This window comes from Carettochelys insculpta, chromosome 32 (genome assembly GCF_033958435.1).
Source record: "Carettochelys insculpta isolate YL-2023 chromosome 32, ASM3395843v1, whole genome shotgun sequence".
NCBI lineage: Eukaryota > Metazoa > Chordata > Testudines > Carettochelyidae > Carettochelys > Carettochelys insculpta.
In genome coordinates this window covers 1,226,568-1,242,691 of record NC_134168.1, presented here as the reverse complement: position 1 = coordinate 1,242,691, position 16,124 = coordinate 1,226,568, and the positions used below count along the sequence as shown (strand labels likewise).

Sequence of the window (16,124 nt, the reverse complement as noted above, 5' to 3'; positions counted from 1 at the left end):
GGAAGACTTTCTAGATCCCTGACCACGCTGGAATGGGCTGACGCTCGAAGGCCTGGCGGCCACATCTTCAAGTCAGCCTGGAGCCTCCATTGATTCATTCATTTCTGACCCTCTGGGGGACAGTCTCGCTTCCTACAGCATTGACTGCTGTTGGGGAGATGGGAACTGTTGATAACTTGTCTGCAGCTCGCCTTCCAGAATACTCGGCATGACGCCAACAGGCCCTGCGTAGCATCACTGTGCCTTTAGGTAGTGGTGCTAGCAGGAAAGCCAGCCCCGCTGCAGGTGGGGTAGCTCAGTGGTTAGAGCATTGGCCACTTAAGCCTCAGTTTGGGAATTTGACCCTTGGTGTAGGTGGCTTCCAGGCCCTGGGACAGGTTAATGAAATGTTACAGATGGCAATGGGTCCTTCTGTGAGTGCAGGTAACTGGACTGTATACCCTCCTGATGTTCTTTTGGCCTCTGTTAATTCAGGAATGGTTTCTGTAGGTGTGTTGGTGACAGAAGGAAGCTCCGGGGAGTGTAGATCCCTTACGGAATGGGGCAGTGACCCTAGCATCAGGTGACATGGGAAAAGCTGACTCTGACTAGGTGTATCTACCATATAGTGTACACATAAAATCATCGTCAGCAGGGCGATTTGAAAGCCAGGTATTCCTTTGAGCTCTCACTCTCTGTGGCACCAACAAGAAGTCCTGTGGCACCTTATAGACTAACAGACATTTTGGAGCATAAGCTTTTATGGGCAAAGACTGGCTTCAGTAAAGCCAGGCTCTTTCTGGGACCAAGATGCACAAGGCCAAAGCATGATGAGACTTTAGCTCAGTGGTTTGAGCATTGCTCTGCTAAACCCAGGGTTATAAGCTCAATCCTTGAGGACACCCTTTAGGGATAGGGGCAAATTAACATCAGGGATGGGACTTGCTAAGAGGGCAGAAGACTGGACTAAATGACCTCCCAAGGTCCCTTCCAGTCCAAGGAGATGTGTGTATCTGGAAATTGTCATTTAATTATTTACTGTTCATCGTGGGGAAGGACATGGGGTTGCCAAGCTTTATTGTTACACCCAGCACAAGAAGTTAACAAACAATAAAAAAAAGAAACCCTTTCAATTATGATGAAGAGGTCAAGTTTTAACCACCTGTTAAATGTGGAGTAACATCATCAGCTGCAGGAAAGTTACCCCATGTTTTGCAGGGGTGTAAATAAGATTGTATGAGGGCTCATAGTTCTCCCCAAAATTCCTGTCTTACTCCCTTTCCTTGGGCAACAAGGAGAAACCACCTTGCAATCTGGCAGACATGTTTATTTGCCAGGCAGTTGGAAGATCATTGTTTTACACAGTGCCAGCTTCAGCATGGAAGTGAAACAAATGGCCAGGGGAAAGGATCTGGACTTTGGGGTGGGGCAGGGATACAGCTGTGTATATAAGACAAAGCTCCATGCATTAGAATGCGTAGTCAAACTCATATGTTACCATGTGAACAATAAAAACATGCAGGCATATGTGTCTTAAAAATTCTATGTATGTATTGTAAACTATTGTGTACCTATCTATCCATCCCCACCCACCCCCTCTATCTATCTATCCATAACATATTCTACTTGAATCTATCATTGTAATAAAGTTTATTGATCTTCTGAATCTATCTATATACACCACCATCATCTGATTAAGTGAATCTGTGCTCACGAAAGCTCATGTTCAAAACTTTTCTGTTAGTCTATAAGGTACCACAGGACCCTTCGTTGCTGTTACAGATCCAGACTAACATGGATACCCCTCCGATACTTGACACCTATATCTCCTTATCATCTGTTAATTATTGCATATCTTCATATATTACCTCTGTGCCATCTGTCTATCTATCTTCTACTTCATTCTATCATCATAATCTACTGTATTTATCTTCTGAATCTACCTGAATCTTTCTGAATTTATCTCTCTACATCACCATTAACCATTCTATATCTATTTATCATCTATTAATTATTACATCTATCTAACTATCTATGTATCTGTCTATCTAATGCATCATCCTGGGTTGCATTCATAAAAGGGCTTGACTGCTAGCTGCCATATCAGACACATCCAGGCAGCACTGGGATTTACGCCCCCACCACCCATACCGGACTCAGTTCTCGTTGACATCTGGCTTTTGGGAGTTGACACCTCGGTGTTGGCATTAAGAGTCCCCAGTGCTGCTAGGCGTGTGCACCGCTTCCTTGCCCGAGGCACATGGGTACGAAACCCCCACTGCAGTGTGGGAACTGGAGTCAGACGGGCGTTCCTCCGCGTACGTCGTCTGCGCGGCCCACACCTGAGGGCTGGACAGCTTGGTCGCTGCAGCCTGGCCTAAGAACTGAGAATGGAGCACTGAAGCCATCAGCGTCCTGGCCTTCCTCCCTGTCTCTGCCCTGCTGGCCAGATGGTCCTTTCATCTGCAGTGGAACAGCTTCCACGGAGGGCAGGAAGCCCCCACCATGACACGGTCCCACTGCCCAGGGACGAGGGATTTGCCTCACAGGGAGGCAGTGAAGAGCCATGTCTGAGGCTCTTCTCCATCGCAGGTGGGGATGCTAACTCTTGGGCTAATGGTGGTATGGAAGACATCTTCCTGTTTCTTGCACCGCAACTCAGACCTTGCAGGTGAGGTAGGCAGAGGAGCACGTACGCGGAGGAGCACCCGTCTTACCCCAGTTCCCACACTCCGGTGGGGATTTCGTATCCGTGTGCCTGTTTTTCCAGGCTTGGGAATCACCGGGGGGCTTAGACATCAGGAGACCAGGATGGTGGCTGCAGTGCCGAGGCCCTGAGGCAGAAACGCAGGCAACTAGCGAAATGTCACTGGCACAAATTAGGTGCTGAAGGAGTTCAGACATGACAGTGTTCGACAGCCGCGGAGCAAGAGTTTTGTGAATCCCAGAGTTGCCAAAATCACCTGAGAGATTTTTAAATCCCTGCTTGACAAAGGCCCAAATGGGATGAGTTAGTTGGGTTGGCTGTGCTTCAAGCAGGGGACTGGACTTGATGACATCCTGAGGTCCCTTCCAGCCCTAGGTTTCAATGATTCTACAGGGGCAGATGGCAGCCAAATCCCTTTATGAATCTAACCCAGGGAAAATAACTCTTCCCTGCTCAACTTCAGTTCCAGCTGGTCACAGTGTGCAGATTGTGTGTGAATCAGAAACAGGCATAGATGGTTCTGTCCTTCTTCACAGAAACATGGTTTTAAACTTTCCTTGTGGACTAGGACACGATTCTGTTGATCTCGTCCAAAATCGCACACTTGTTCCTGGATACGTTCTGTTTCGCAGCTTGAAGCAGCTCGTTAATATCTTCCAATCCGTAGTGCACATTGGAAGTGGCAAACTTCTTTCTGAACGTCTCTATTTCACCTGGGAACAAAAGTGATGGGTAAGTGCCAGAAGAGACGGAAATGGGAGCATTGAGTTTTCACTTTTACTGCTCCCAGAAGCATAGACCCAGGAACCTAAACAGGCGGGGGCAAACACGGCCAACAAGGATGAGGTCCTACTAGGCGTCTACTACAGGCCCCCTAGCCAAGTGGAAGAGGTGGATGAGGCTTTCTTTAAACAGCTAACAAAGGCTACGTCTACACGTGAAGCCTACATCGAAATAGCTTATTTTGATTTAGCAAAATCGAAATAGGTTATTTCGATGAATAACGTCTACACGTCCTCCAGGGCTGGCAACGTCGATGTTCAACTTCGACGTTGGGCAGCACCACATCAAAATAGGCGCTGCGAGGGAACGTCTACACGCCAAAGTAGCACACATCGAAATAAGGGTGCCAGGCACAGCTGCAGACAGGGTCACAGGGCGGACTCAACAGCAAGCCGTTCCCTTAAAGGGCCCCTCCCAGACACAGTTGCACTAAACAACACAAGATCCACAGAGCTGACAACTGGTTGCAGACCCTGTGCCTGCAGCATGGATCCCCAGCTGCCGCAGCAGCAGCCAGAAGCCCTGGGCTCAGGGCTGCTGCCCACGGTGACCATCGAGCCCCGCAGGGGCTCGAGAGAGAGCGTCTCTCAACCCTTCAGCTGATGGCCGCCATGGTGGACCCCGCTATTTCGAAGTTGCGGGACGCGCAATGACTACACGGTCCCTACTTCGACGTTGAACGTCGAAGTAGGGCGCTATCCCCATCTCCTGATGAGGATAGCGACTTCGACGTCTCGCCGCCTAACGTTGAAGTTAACTTCGAAATAACGCCCGACGCGTGTAGCTGTGACGGGCGCTATTTCGAAGTTAGTGCCGCTACTTCGAAGTAGCGTGCACGTGTAGACACGGCTAAAATCATTCAGGGCCCAGAATTTGGTAGTGATGGGGGACTTCAACTATCCAGGTATATGTTGGGAAACTAATACAGCAGGGGACAGACTGTCCAATAAATTCTTGGATTGCATCGCAGACAACTTTATATTCCAAAAGGTTGAAAAAGCTACCGGGGAGAAGCTGTTCTAGATTTACTTTTAACAAATAAGGAGGAAATTATTGAGAATTTGAAAGTGGAAGGATGCTTGGGTGAAAGTGATCATGAAATCATAGAGTTCAGAATGCTAAGGAAGGGTAGAAGGGAAAACAGTACAATAGAGATAGTGGATTTCAGGAAGGCAGATTTTGGTAAACTCAGACAGCTGGTAGGTAAGGTCCCATGGGAAGCTAAACTGAGGGGAAAAATGGCTGAGGAGAGTTGGCAGTTTTTCAAAGGAGCATTATTAAAGGCCCAAAAGCAAGCTATCCCGCTGCGTAGGAAAGATAGAAAACATGGCAAAAGACTGCCTTGGCTTAACCAGGAGATCTTGCATGATCTCAAACTGAAAAAGGAATCGTATAAGAAATGGAAACTAGGACAAATTACAAAGGACGAATATAGGCAAACAGCACGAACATGCAGGAGCAAGATTAGAAAGGCTAAGGCACAAAATGAGCTCAAGCTAGCTACAAGCATAAAGGGAAACAAGAAGGCTTTTTACAAATACATTGGTAACAAGAGGAAGACCAAGGAGAGGGTAGGGCCATTGGTCAGTGAGGAGGGAGAAACAGTAACAGGGAATTTGGAAATGGCAGAGGTGTTGAATGATTTCTTTGTTTCGGTCTTCACTGAGAAATCTGAAGGAATGCCTGACATAGAGAATGCTAGTGAAAAAGGGGTAGGTTTAGAAGTTGAAATACGAAAAGAACAAATTAAAATTTACTTAGAAAAATTAGATGTCTGCAAATCACCAGGGCCTGATGAAATGCATCCTAGAATCCTCAAGGAGCTGATAGAAGAGGTATCTGAGCCTTTAGCAATCATTTCTGGAAAATCATGGGAGACAGGAGAGATTCCAGAAGACTGGAAAAGGGCAAATATAGTACCCATTTATAAAAAGGGGAACAAGAATAACCCGGGAAACTACAGGCCAGTCAGCTTAACTTCTGTGCCAGGAAAGATAGTGGAGCAGGTCATTAAAGAAATCATCTGCAAGCATTTGGAAGGTGGTAAGGTGCTAGGGAACAGCCAGCATGGTTTTGTTAAAAAGAGATCATGTCAAACCAATCTAATAGCTTTCTTTGATAGAATAATGAGTCTTGTGGATAAGGGAGAAGCGGTGGATGTGATATACCTAGACTTCAGTAAAGCATTTGACACGGTCTCACATAATATACTTATCAATAAACTACTCAAATACAACTTAGATGGGGCTACTATAAGGTGGGTGAACGACTGGCTGGATAACCGTACCCCGAGAGTAGTTATTAATGGCTTTCAATCCTGCTGGAAAAGTACAACTAGCGGGGTTCCACAGGGGTCTGTTTTAGGACCGGTTCTGTTCAATATCTTCATTAACGATTTAGATATTGACATAGAAAGTACACTTATTAAGTTTGCAGATGATACCAAGCTGGGAGGGGTTGCAACTTCTTTGGAGGATATGGTCATAATTCAAAAGGATCTGGATAAACTGGAGAAATGGGCTGAGGTAAACAGGATGAAGTTTAATAAGGACAAATGCAAAGTGCTCCACTTAGGAAGGAACAATCAGTGTCACACATACAGAATGGGAAAGGACTGCCTAGGAATAAGTACAGCAGAAAGGGATCTAGGGGTTATAGTGGACCACAAGTTAAATATGAGTCAACAGTAACAGAGAGTAAGCCATGCTAGTCTATACACTGTCAAAACAAAAAGCAGTCAAGTAGCACTTTAAAGACTAGCAAAATAGTTTATTAGGTGAGCTTTCTAATAAACTATTTTGCTAGTCTTTAAAGTGCTACTTGACTGCTTTTTGTTTTGATGAGTCAACAGTGTGATTCTGTTGCAAAAAAAGCAAACATGATTTTAGGATGCATAAACAGGTGTGTTGTGAACAAGACACGAGAAGTCATTCTCCCGCTGTACTCTGCGCTGGTTAGGCCTCAGCTGGAGTATTGTGTCCAGTTCTGGGCACTGCAGCTCAGGAAGGATGTGGAGAAATTGGAGAGGGTCCAGAGGAGAGCAACGAGAATGATCAAAGGTCTAGAGAACATGACCTATGAAGAAAGGCTGAGAGAATTGGGCTTGTTTAGTTTGGAAAAGAGAAGGTTGAGGGGGGACATGATAGCAGTTTTCAGGTATTTAAAAGGGTGTCATAAGACAGAGGGAGGGAACTTGTTCTTCCTTGCCTCTGAGGATAGAACAAGAGGCGATGGACTTAAATTGCAGCAGGGGAGGTTCAGGTTGGACATGAGGAAGAAGTTCCTAACTGTCAGAGTGATCAAACACTGGAACGAATTGCCAAGGGAGGTGGTAGAAACTCCATCACTGGAGATATTTAAGAAGAGGTTAGATAGATGGCTTTCAGGGATGGTCTAGAAAGTGCTTGGTCCTGCCATGAGGGCAGGGGGCTGGACTCGATGGCTCCTTGAGGTCCCTTCCAGTCCTACTCTTCTATGATTCTGATTCTATAACCCCTGACAGGTTCACAGGATCATGGGAAGGTTGGGCTGAAAGAGAGCTGGACCAAATGACCTCAGACCAACCCAGACAGGTGAATGTCCAACCTGTTCCTGAATCTCCTGGTGGGGATTCCCCTACAGATTCCAGAGTGTCACTCCCTGAGAAAGCTTTTCTGGCTGGAGAACTAGCAAATTTATGATAGATAATAAAGGTGAAGGGATGCAGACTGGCCTAAGCAAAGAGCACATCACAGATTTTCTGGCCAGGGTAAACAAACTCAAATCAGCTGGGCTGATGCTCTTCGCCCAATGGTGCAAATGGATTAAATGAGGAAATCTGGGCCTTACTGGCAGAAATATTTACAAACTCCTGGATTAGTGGGGAGTTGCTGGAGATGAGGGGAAGGGCTCGTTGTTAGCAAGAGGGGACAGGAGGAGCCAGGGAATGGGAGAAGCTACTAGAACAACATTTAAAGCAGTACATTTGCATTTCACTGGGGGTTTTCCAAAGGAGGCTGTATCACCATCTCTCTGGGGTGGGTTAGACACAACAAATGTCGCATCTTGGCAGAAGTGCTATTTCAAGGCCTTCTTGCTACAAGAAGCCCAACTCGCCTGCCCATTATTTTGGAAAAATATTTTGAAATAGATGCACATTTCAAAGACAGCAGGAGGAGAGAGTAGATGACCTTTGAGGTCCCTTCTAACTTTATGGTTCTGCGATTCAGGTGCTGACCCTAAACCCCACTTCCTGCAGATGAAGTCCATTATTTCTGGTTCTATCTTCAGTAGACATGGAGAGCCACTGATCCCATCCCCTATGTAACAGCCCTTAGCATCGCTAAAGGCTGGTCTCGGGTTCCCCCTTCAGATGGACTCTGAGTCTGACAATGTTTCATTTTCTTTTCTTAGGAGCTTCAGCCTCTGCCGATAAGGGACGAGTTGAGTATTAGGGATCAGAGGGGTAGCCGCGTTAGTCTGTATCAGCAAAAACAACAAGACCAACAGATCTTTTGGAGCATAAGCTTTTGTGGGCAAAGACCCGCTGCGTCAGATGCATGGAGGTTTGCAGCTGTAAGTTAGATTTCAAAAAGGAAGTTTCCAGTCATTAGGTTCAGAGAGAAAGCTGAAAATGTGAGAAAACATGAGCTGTTGAAAGGCTCAGAGATCAGTACCGTAAACCCTCGAGTTATACAGGAGTTGTGTTCCGGAAACCACAGCATAACTCACATTTTTCCACAAGTTGAGGAGAGACGGGAACCAGGCTGCTGCCCAGCTCCCCTTAGTTTTCAGGAGCTGGGACACTGATCAGCCCTCCAGGGATGGTTAGTTTCCTGGCTCCCAGAGAGTCTGGTTCCAGTCTTTCTGTGACTTGCAGGACTGGGAAACTGACCAGCTCATGGCTGGCCAGTTTCCTGGATCCCACAGGTGGAGGAGAGGGGAAGCAAGAGGCAATCTCCTCTGGGGCTGCTGCTGGGGGCTGGGATGGGAACCCAGCTGCTCCTGAGCCGCAGGGCTGCAGGCCTTCCCGCCCCTTGCCTGGGAACCCCACAGTTGGCTCTGCCAGCTTTAAGCTGTGGGGCTGTGGTTCTTCCTGCCCCCAAGCTGGGGATACCGCCGCTGGCTCTACCAGCCTCCAGCCGTGGGGCTGCAGGTCTTCCTGCCCCTGCACATGGCACTGAATCCCCCACAATCCGTCCTGCATAAACATGAGCTACACACATTCAAAATGTGCATATCTCAAGGGATCCCCATGCACCCCATCGATCTTTCTCTCGTTCCCTCTCTCCCTCCTTCCATCCCTATATCCTGGAGTGATGGTCCCTAGCTGTCACTGGGGGCCAGTTATATTCCATGGCTGCATATGGAGGTAAATTCTACCCGGGAAGGGTGCCAGGTGGCTCCATGAGACGGGCATTTCAAAGAAGAAGGGGCTGTGAGGAGGTCGGGGGCAGAGGGGTCTGGAAGAGAGTTGGCCACTGGGACTCTCCCGATGAGTGTGGATATGCGGAGAGATGCCATGAGGGAAGGCAGCCACTGGAGAAGAGCAGGCTCCAATGCTACACATTATCCAAGGGCAGGGGTTGGGGAACCAGGGAAAGATCCCTGGGAGTTGCTCAGCAGAGGGATAGAGCAGCAGGGAGAGATGAGAGGCCACAACTGAGGAGGGTGGAAATTAGTCTGAGTTCTTCCTTTTGACTTGGGGATTTGTTCCGAGATTCAGGGGGTGAGCCCAGGCTGAACCTGGAGAAGCCTGGAGGGAGAAGGCCTGTAGAAGGAAGAGATCTCATGGATTGGTCATAGGGCCCTTGGGCTGGAACACAGCGAAGTGGAAGGGCCAATTTATCAGCAGGATTGTCAGAACGGTTGGCTATTATGCAAAAGTCCAGAGTTAAATCAGACTGGAATTTACACGATCCAAGCGACAGAAATCCATCTGCACCAGCCCAAACAAAAGCTACTTCCCTGAGAAAGACTTATTTCATATATTTTTTTTTATTGCAGGGCTCCTTGCCCCTGCCTCAGAACCATGTGCTGTCGCTAACTGGCAGAGTGAAGGCAGAGAACTAGATGGACCCTTTGCCAGCAGATGGGACCAGTTTTGCTGTGCTCCCCTCCTCGTTTGCATGATGGCGAATCACAACCACCTCCAATTCCAAACAGAGAACTCCGATTTGAACTCGCGGGGCTCGATTCCCAGGGCAACAGAAGTGCTGGGACCCTGAGAAGCCTGGTATGAGTTTTGGACCCCTGGACACCTCCTAGGATTCAAAAGGCTGAATTGGGCACCCAGGCTTCCTGTGCAGCGAGTGAAGCAATGCAGGTCTTAGAATCACAGACTCCTAGGGCTGGAAGGGACCTCGGGAGGTCGTCCAGTCCAGCCTCCTGATTAAAGCAGGACCAACCTCAAATAAATCATCCCAGCCAGGACTTTCTCAAGCCGAGACTTACAAACATCGAGGTAAGGAGATTCCACCACCTCTTTCGGTAACACATTCCAGTGATTCACCTCCCTCCTGGGGAAATTGTATTTCCTAATACCCAGCCTCTACCTCTGTAACTTCAGACCATTGCTCCTGGTTCTGCCGTCTGTCACCACTGAGAACAGCCTCTCTCCACTCTCTTTAGAGCCCCCCTTCAGGAAGTTGAAGGCTGCTATCAAATTGCCCCTCACTCCTCTGCAAACTACATAAACCCAAATCCCTCAGCCACTCCTCATAGGTCATGTTTTCCAGGCCCTTAATCATTTTAGTTACCCTCCCTTGGACCATCTCCAGTTCATCTCCATCCTTTCTCTACTGGGGGTCCAGAACTAGACACAATATGACATATATAGCCTCAGCAGTGCCAAATTGACATGATGTTGGAATGGGATCCAGAGAGGCCAGCACGCTAGGCCAAGAGCTGTCTCGGCTAGCCCAGTGGACATGGCCTGGAGAGGTTGTAGGCTAAGCACCCAGGTCCAGGTTGGCGGGAGGCACTGCTCTGCTTGGGGTTCTCTCTGGGTGGGTTCTTAGGTGTAACAACAGACATGTTCCACCCTGGTGGTTTCAGCACTAACACAGTCTGTGGAAGCCCAAATTCCTGCTCCCTGCCCCCAGTGACTCTCCAATTACTCATGCAATGTGGGACTATTACAATAGCGAGTCTAACTTCAGAACACCCCATTGCCCCGGGCCTCGGGCCTTCACTAGAGACATGGTACATTCCTTCTCCCACTCAGGCAGAAGGAGTCTTGCCCCCCACTTCACACAGGAGTGCTGTAACCTCTGGGCTGAAAGCTATGATGGAGGGCTTCCATCCCTGTGTGCGGGGCCTGATCCTCTAGGCTGCCCCTCAGCACATCCTCTGTGGTCACGTGAGGTAGAGGAAGGCTCTCTTCCCCTCATTCTTGCAACTGGAAGCCTGCAATGGGTCACCAGGGTGCATGGCCAGAGGCTGAAACACAGGCCGTGAGAGAACTTTTCTGCAAAACTTAGGTGACGAGAGAGGTCAAATGCCTGCAGAGTCTGTTGGCTGCTGAGTAGGGACTTTCTGTTTCCTGGAGAGGTCTGGCCCTCACATTTCGGTGGTTAAACCAGCAACAAGGCACCCAAGTCCTTTTGTGAAGCTAGTCCCTGGAGTTAGCAGAGGGGTGTGCGATTCATTTACCTGGACAGTTGTTCTTGTTGAAGAGCGGGAAATGCATGATCGTGGGACCGTCCCCTTCTCCGAAGATGTAGCAGTCAGAGGGGTTATCTTTCTCCTCAATAACTTTTGGATCTATCACGGGGAATGGAATCTGGTTTGTCTCGCAGTACGTAGCAGTTTGACTGATGGTCTGGGGAGGAAGGAAAAGTCAATGTAAACCAAATAAATAATCACCGTTTACATTAATGAAATGTGATACCACTACTATGGCCAGAACAGGGAGTGAAAAATATCCACCCCTGAAGGTACACAAGCTTTCCAAGGATCCTCTTAGGAACTGACTAACACAGAGTTTCCACTGCATGCCAGGAACGACCAGGTTCTGTATTTGTCTTCCCAGAACCCTTGTAATAGCAATGCATATATTGGACCTGCAGATTTCAACCCCTCCAAAAGAATCTGGGTGGCTAGTTCCCATTAACATTAATCCCCCGGGTGGCTTTGAGAACCTTTGCAAAAGGAAATAAGTAGAAATTTGGCATTGGTAAAGTCACATCTGGAGTACTGTGTCCAGTTCTTAGCCCCCCCAGTATAGAAAGGAAGCGGATGCATCTGAGTGGATGACACAGAGGGCAATGCAATGACTAGGGGGCTGGAGCACCTGACCTACAAAAAAAAGGCTGAGGGATTTGGAGCTATTAAGTTTGCAGAAGAGAAGAGCGAGGGCAACTCAGTAGCAACCTTCAACTATTTTAAATTTATTTTCAAATAATATGGGCGTCACTTAGACACTGCCAAAATTATTTCAGAATTACTGCAGGTACTTCAGGATAACTTGGCCGTGTAGACACAGCCGAAGGGAGGGCAAGGATGGGTCACACGCCCTTACCCTAAACCCAGACAACTTTTCAGCAAGTATGGTCAATATTCCCAGGGGACTGCATGTGTCCAAGCATCTCAAATGGCGATCCACCTCCAGGAAATCCAAATTGCTGCTGCTAACGACGGTGTCACCTCATCGGGAGAGGAGGAAAGTCCCCTGTATTGGTGCAGCACTCAACTAAGACTGGGCCATGGGCGGCATGACGATAACAAAGAAGGGTTACCTCGAAGGGATCCCCTTCGCTGAAGTCAAATGAGAGGATCAAGTTCACTTTCCTCTCTTGCCACAGGACGAGGGGGTAGGCGGAATTGAGGGCGATGCCGGCGTCCATCAAGGAGATGAATTCTTTGCTGGTCAAGTCACTTTTCGTGGTGGTACCTGGGCAAGAGCATCCAGGGCTCCTATTAGGCTGCGATTCCCTGAACCTCAGAGAACGCCGTGTGCATGTTCAAAGCCAGCAGGCAGCAGAGAAACTCCTAGTGGGGTTTCCTAGGACCCTTATGCGGGGCAGGCACTGCCAGGAGTACGGACCCACAGCTGGCCTGCTCACAGGCTAGCGTAGCCCCTGTTCAATAGGCCCTGTTTGCTGTATCTGCAGGCCTGCTCTTAGGACTTGCAGGAGGGCACTGCCTACTCATATCATTCACCTTTGGCTGATGCTCCTGCCCCGTCTTTAGGCTGTAATCTAGCTTGCGTTGCTCCAGCTAACTGGCTCTGGTTCCATGTCTCTGACTCTGCCTTCAACTCTTGGCACTGGCTAATGATGCCTGCTCTAACCACTAGACCTCACTCCTGCTCTAACTGTTAGGGCTGATCACCCCAGACTGGTCAATGACGGGCACCTCACAGCAAGAGTTAAGTGACACCTTTCTCAGATGCTTCTCGAATTGCCCCCAAGGAGTGAGACCTGCAAATATGGGCCAGTGCCTGAGGATCCAGAGAAGCCCAGTGGCATTTTCAAAAGCCCCCAAGGCCCAGAAAGTGAGACAGATTTAGGCACTGCAGGGCTCAGCGCCTAACTGATTTAGCAGCCTACATCACAGTAGTATCAAATGGGATTAAACGACCAGGAAGCCAAAATCCCATGAATGGCGCGTAGTCCTAAATCAGTCAGGCATTGGCATACTGTGTGCAGCGGTGCCTAAATACCTTGAACAATCTGGGCCTGGATGTCCAAGTCCCATTAACCCCAGACATCTATGGGTATCGTGAGGCACCAAAGCTTTGCCCCGCCTGTCTCTGCCATGCAAAACTAGGCCACTGCTGGAAAAATGATCGTGGAAAGTGGATTCCAATGGATTTTCCTTACTTCTGTACAGAAAATTGTTGGTGGTCCCCCATGTCCAGTTCACGATGCAGAACATGGTCTTCCATAACAAATTTGATATGCTCCATACAAACCCTATTAGGTGAGAAAAAATCTTATTAAGTATAAAGGTGAAAATAAATTAAAACACAATGCTGAGAGCATGGTCTTTTTTTTTTTTCTTTTGGTTGCTAGAGGGCAGGAATCGGGACAGAAACAGGTTCTGGTTGATCCAAAGACAGACAGGTATCACAGTGCCACTGGGGCTGTAACTGCTATGAACACAGAGGGGAGCCTCAAGGAATCCATTCTGGAGCTCTTGGAAGAGGGGAAAGTGGTCAAGAGCAGTTAGCATGGATTCACCAAAGGCAAGTTGTGCCTGACCAAACTGATTAGCTTCTATGACGAGGTAACTGTGGACATGGGGAAGTCAGGGGATGTGGCATACCTTGACTTGAGCAAAGTTTTTGAGACGGTATCCCACAACATCCCTGTCCCTAAGTTAAGGAAGTATGGATTGGATCCATGGACTAGAAGATGGATAGAAAGCTGGCTAGATGGTTGGGCCCAACAGGTAGTGGTCAACGGCTGAATGTCTGGTTGGCACTTGGTTTCAATAGGAGTGCCTGAAGGACTGATGTTAGTGCCAGTATTGTTCAACATCTTTATTAGTGACCTGGAAGCAGGGATGGATTGGACCCTCAGCAAATTAACAGGTAGCACTAAGCTCGGGAATCAGGTAGATACATTGGAGGGTAGGGACAGGGTCCAGAGAGACCTAGATAAATTGGAGGATTACGCCCAAAGAAAGCTGATGAGCTTCAACAAGGAGAAGTGTAGAGTCCTGCACTTGACGAATCCCAAGCACTGTTACAGGCTGGGGACCGACTGACTAAGTATCAGCGCAGCAGAAAAGGACCTGGGGATTATAGCGGATGAGAGGCTGCATATGAGTCAACAGTGTGCCCTTGTAACCAAAAAGGGTAACGACATACCGGGGTGCATTAGGAGAAGCATTTCCAGCAGATCTAGAGACCTTATTATTCCCCTCTACTTGGCACTGGTCAGGCCACGTTTAGAGTATTGCATCCATTTCCGGCCCCGCCCCCCACCCCTTGTAGAAAGCATCTAGATGCACCGGAGCAGGTTCAGCAGAGGACAAAAAAAAGATGAGGGGACTATAGCACGTAACCTACGAGGGGAGGCTGAGGGACTTGGGCTTATTTAATCTGCAGAAGAGAAGACTGAGGGGCAATTTGATAGCAACCTTCTACTTCCTGAAGGGGTAGCCTAAAGAGGATGGAGAGAGACAGTTCTCAGAGGAGACAGATGGCAGAACAAGGAGAAATGGTCTCAAGTTACAGATGGGGAGGTCTAGGATGAATATTAGGAAAAACTGTTTCCCCAGAGGGTGGGGAAGCACTGGAATGTGTGACTGAGACAGGTCGTAGAGTCTTCATCCCTAAAGGTTTTTAAGTCCTGGCTTGACATAGTCCTGGCTGGGATGATTTAGTTGGGGTTGATCCTTCTTTAGGCAGGGGGCTGGACTAGATGACTTCATGAGGTCCCTTCCAGCCATAGGATTCTATCATTCTTCTTCAAGGGCTGCAAGGCTCAGCAGCACAGGGAAGGCCTTGTCTTCTGTTCCAGCTCCTAAGCGGACTGACAGCCTCTGCTGCCAGAAAATGCAGGACACCTACGGTCTGGTCTATGTGGAGTAGGTCTGTAGACCACACGATGGACGATTCTTTTCACTAGAATAAATGAGGACCAGTTTTGATGTGATTGGGACATGCAGCATGGATGGGGGTGGGGTGGGGAGGAAGCAGAATTTGTGAGAAGAGATATATGTATCACATCTCCAAGAAAAGGAAGGGACCTTGCGAGGTCATCGAATCGAGACCCCATCCCTCACAGCAGGATCTGTCAGTATCTCTGAAGACAGACTTTTTTTTTTTAATCTAAGTCTCATCTGGCCCAAAACACTCTGAAGGGCCCCTTCAAGAACTGAAGGCACAACCGTGCATTTATGGGGCCACTGCTGTAACCACTGAGCCATCTCTCGCCCTGGGTAAAGGGAGGAGGCTGGGGACACCTCGTAGAAAATTTGTTCTGAGCATATATACTCATACAATCCTAGAATTCTGGGCCTGGAAGAGACCTCAGGAGGTATTCGAGTCCAGCCCCCTGCCTAAAGCGGGATCAACCCCAACTAAATCATCCTAGCCAGGGCTTTGTCAAGCAGGGACTTAAAAGCCTCTAGGGATTAAGATTCCACCACCTCTCTCTGTAACTCATTCCAGTGTTTCACCTCCCTCCTGGGGAAATAATTTTTCCAAATACCCAACTTAGACCTCCCCCTCTGTAACTTCAAACCATTGCTGCTTGTTCTGCCATTTGCACCACTGAGAACAGCCTCTCTCCATCCTCTTTAGAGCCCCCTTCAGGAAGTTGAGGTCTGCTATTAAATTGCTCCTAGGTCTTCACTTGGGCAAACTCAATAAGCCCATATCCATCAGCATCTCCTCATAGGTTATGTGCTCCAGCCACCTAACCATTTTTGTTTCCCTCCACCAGACCCTCTCCAATAACTCCACATCCTTTCTCTAGTGGGGGCCTAGGACTGAATCTGTCAACAGAAAGCCAGCATGGACACTCTTGGGGCCCAGAGCTCACAGACTCTTCTTCTGGGTCACCTGGCATCCCGGCCTGCTGTGTTCTGACAAGAGAGTGACCAGACACTCTGGTTGCTATCTGTCATCAGAGAGGATCAACACAGCGATCTGCTTTTGTGTGTGTCCACAGTCTGCTGGCAGAAGCTTTATCAGAAGATAACTTCCAACAGTAACTGCTGC

The 16,124-nt window shown here is 48.3% G+C and overlaps 1 protein-coding gene across 1 annotated transcript in view; it reads right to left on the bottom strand.

Annotated features, from left to right (window-relative positions):
- Window positions 1-1,087: 1,087 nt before the first annotated feature.
- Window positions 1,088-16,124, bottom strand: part of LOC142004765 (cytosolic phospholipase A2 gamma-like) — a 36,312-nt gene continuing 21,275 nt past the window's right edge. Inside the window, exons 14-17 of the mRNA XM_074982448.1 lie at window positions 13,273-13,365; window positions 12,187-12,341; window positions 11,102-11,270; window positions 1,088-3,399 (exon numbers count right to left, since the gene is read on the bottom strand). Of these exons, the coding sequence (XP_074838549.1) occupies window positions 3,251-3,399; window positions 11,102-11,270; window positions 12,187-12,341; window positions 13,273-13,365 (566 nt within the window). The 3' untranslated portion in view covers window positions 1,088-3,250. The remainder of the gene's footprint in view (window positions 3,400-11,101; window positions 11,271-12,186; window positions 12,342-13,272; window positions 13,366-16,124) is intronic.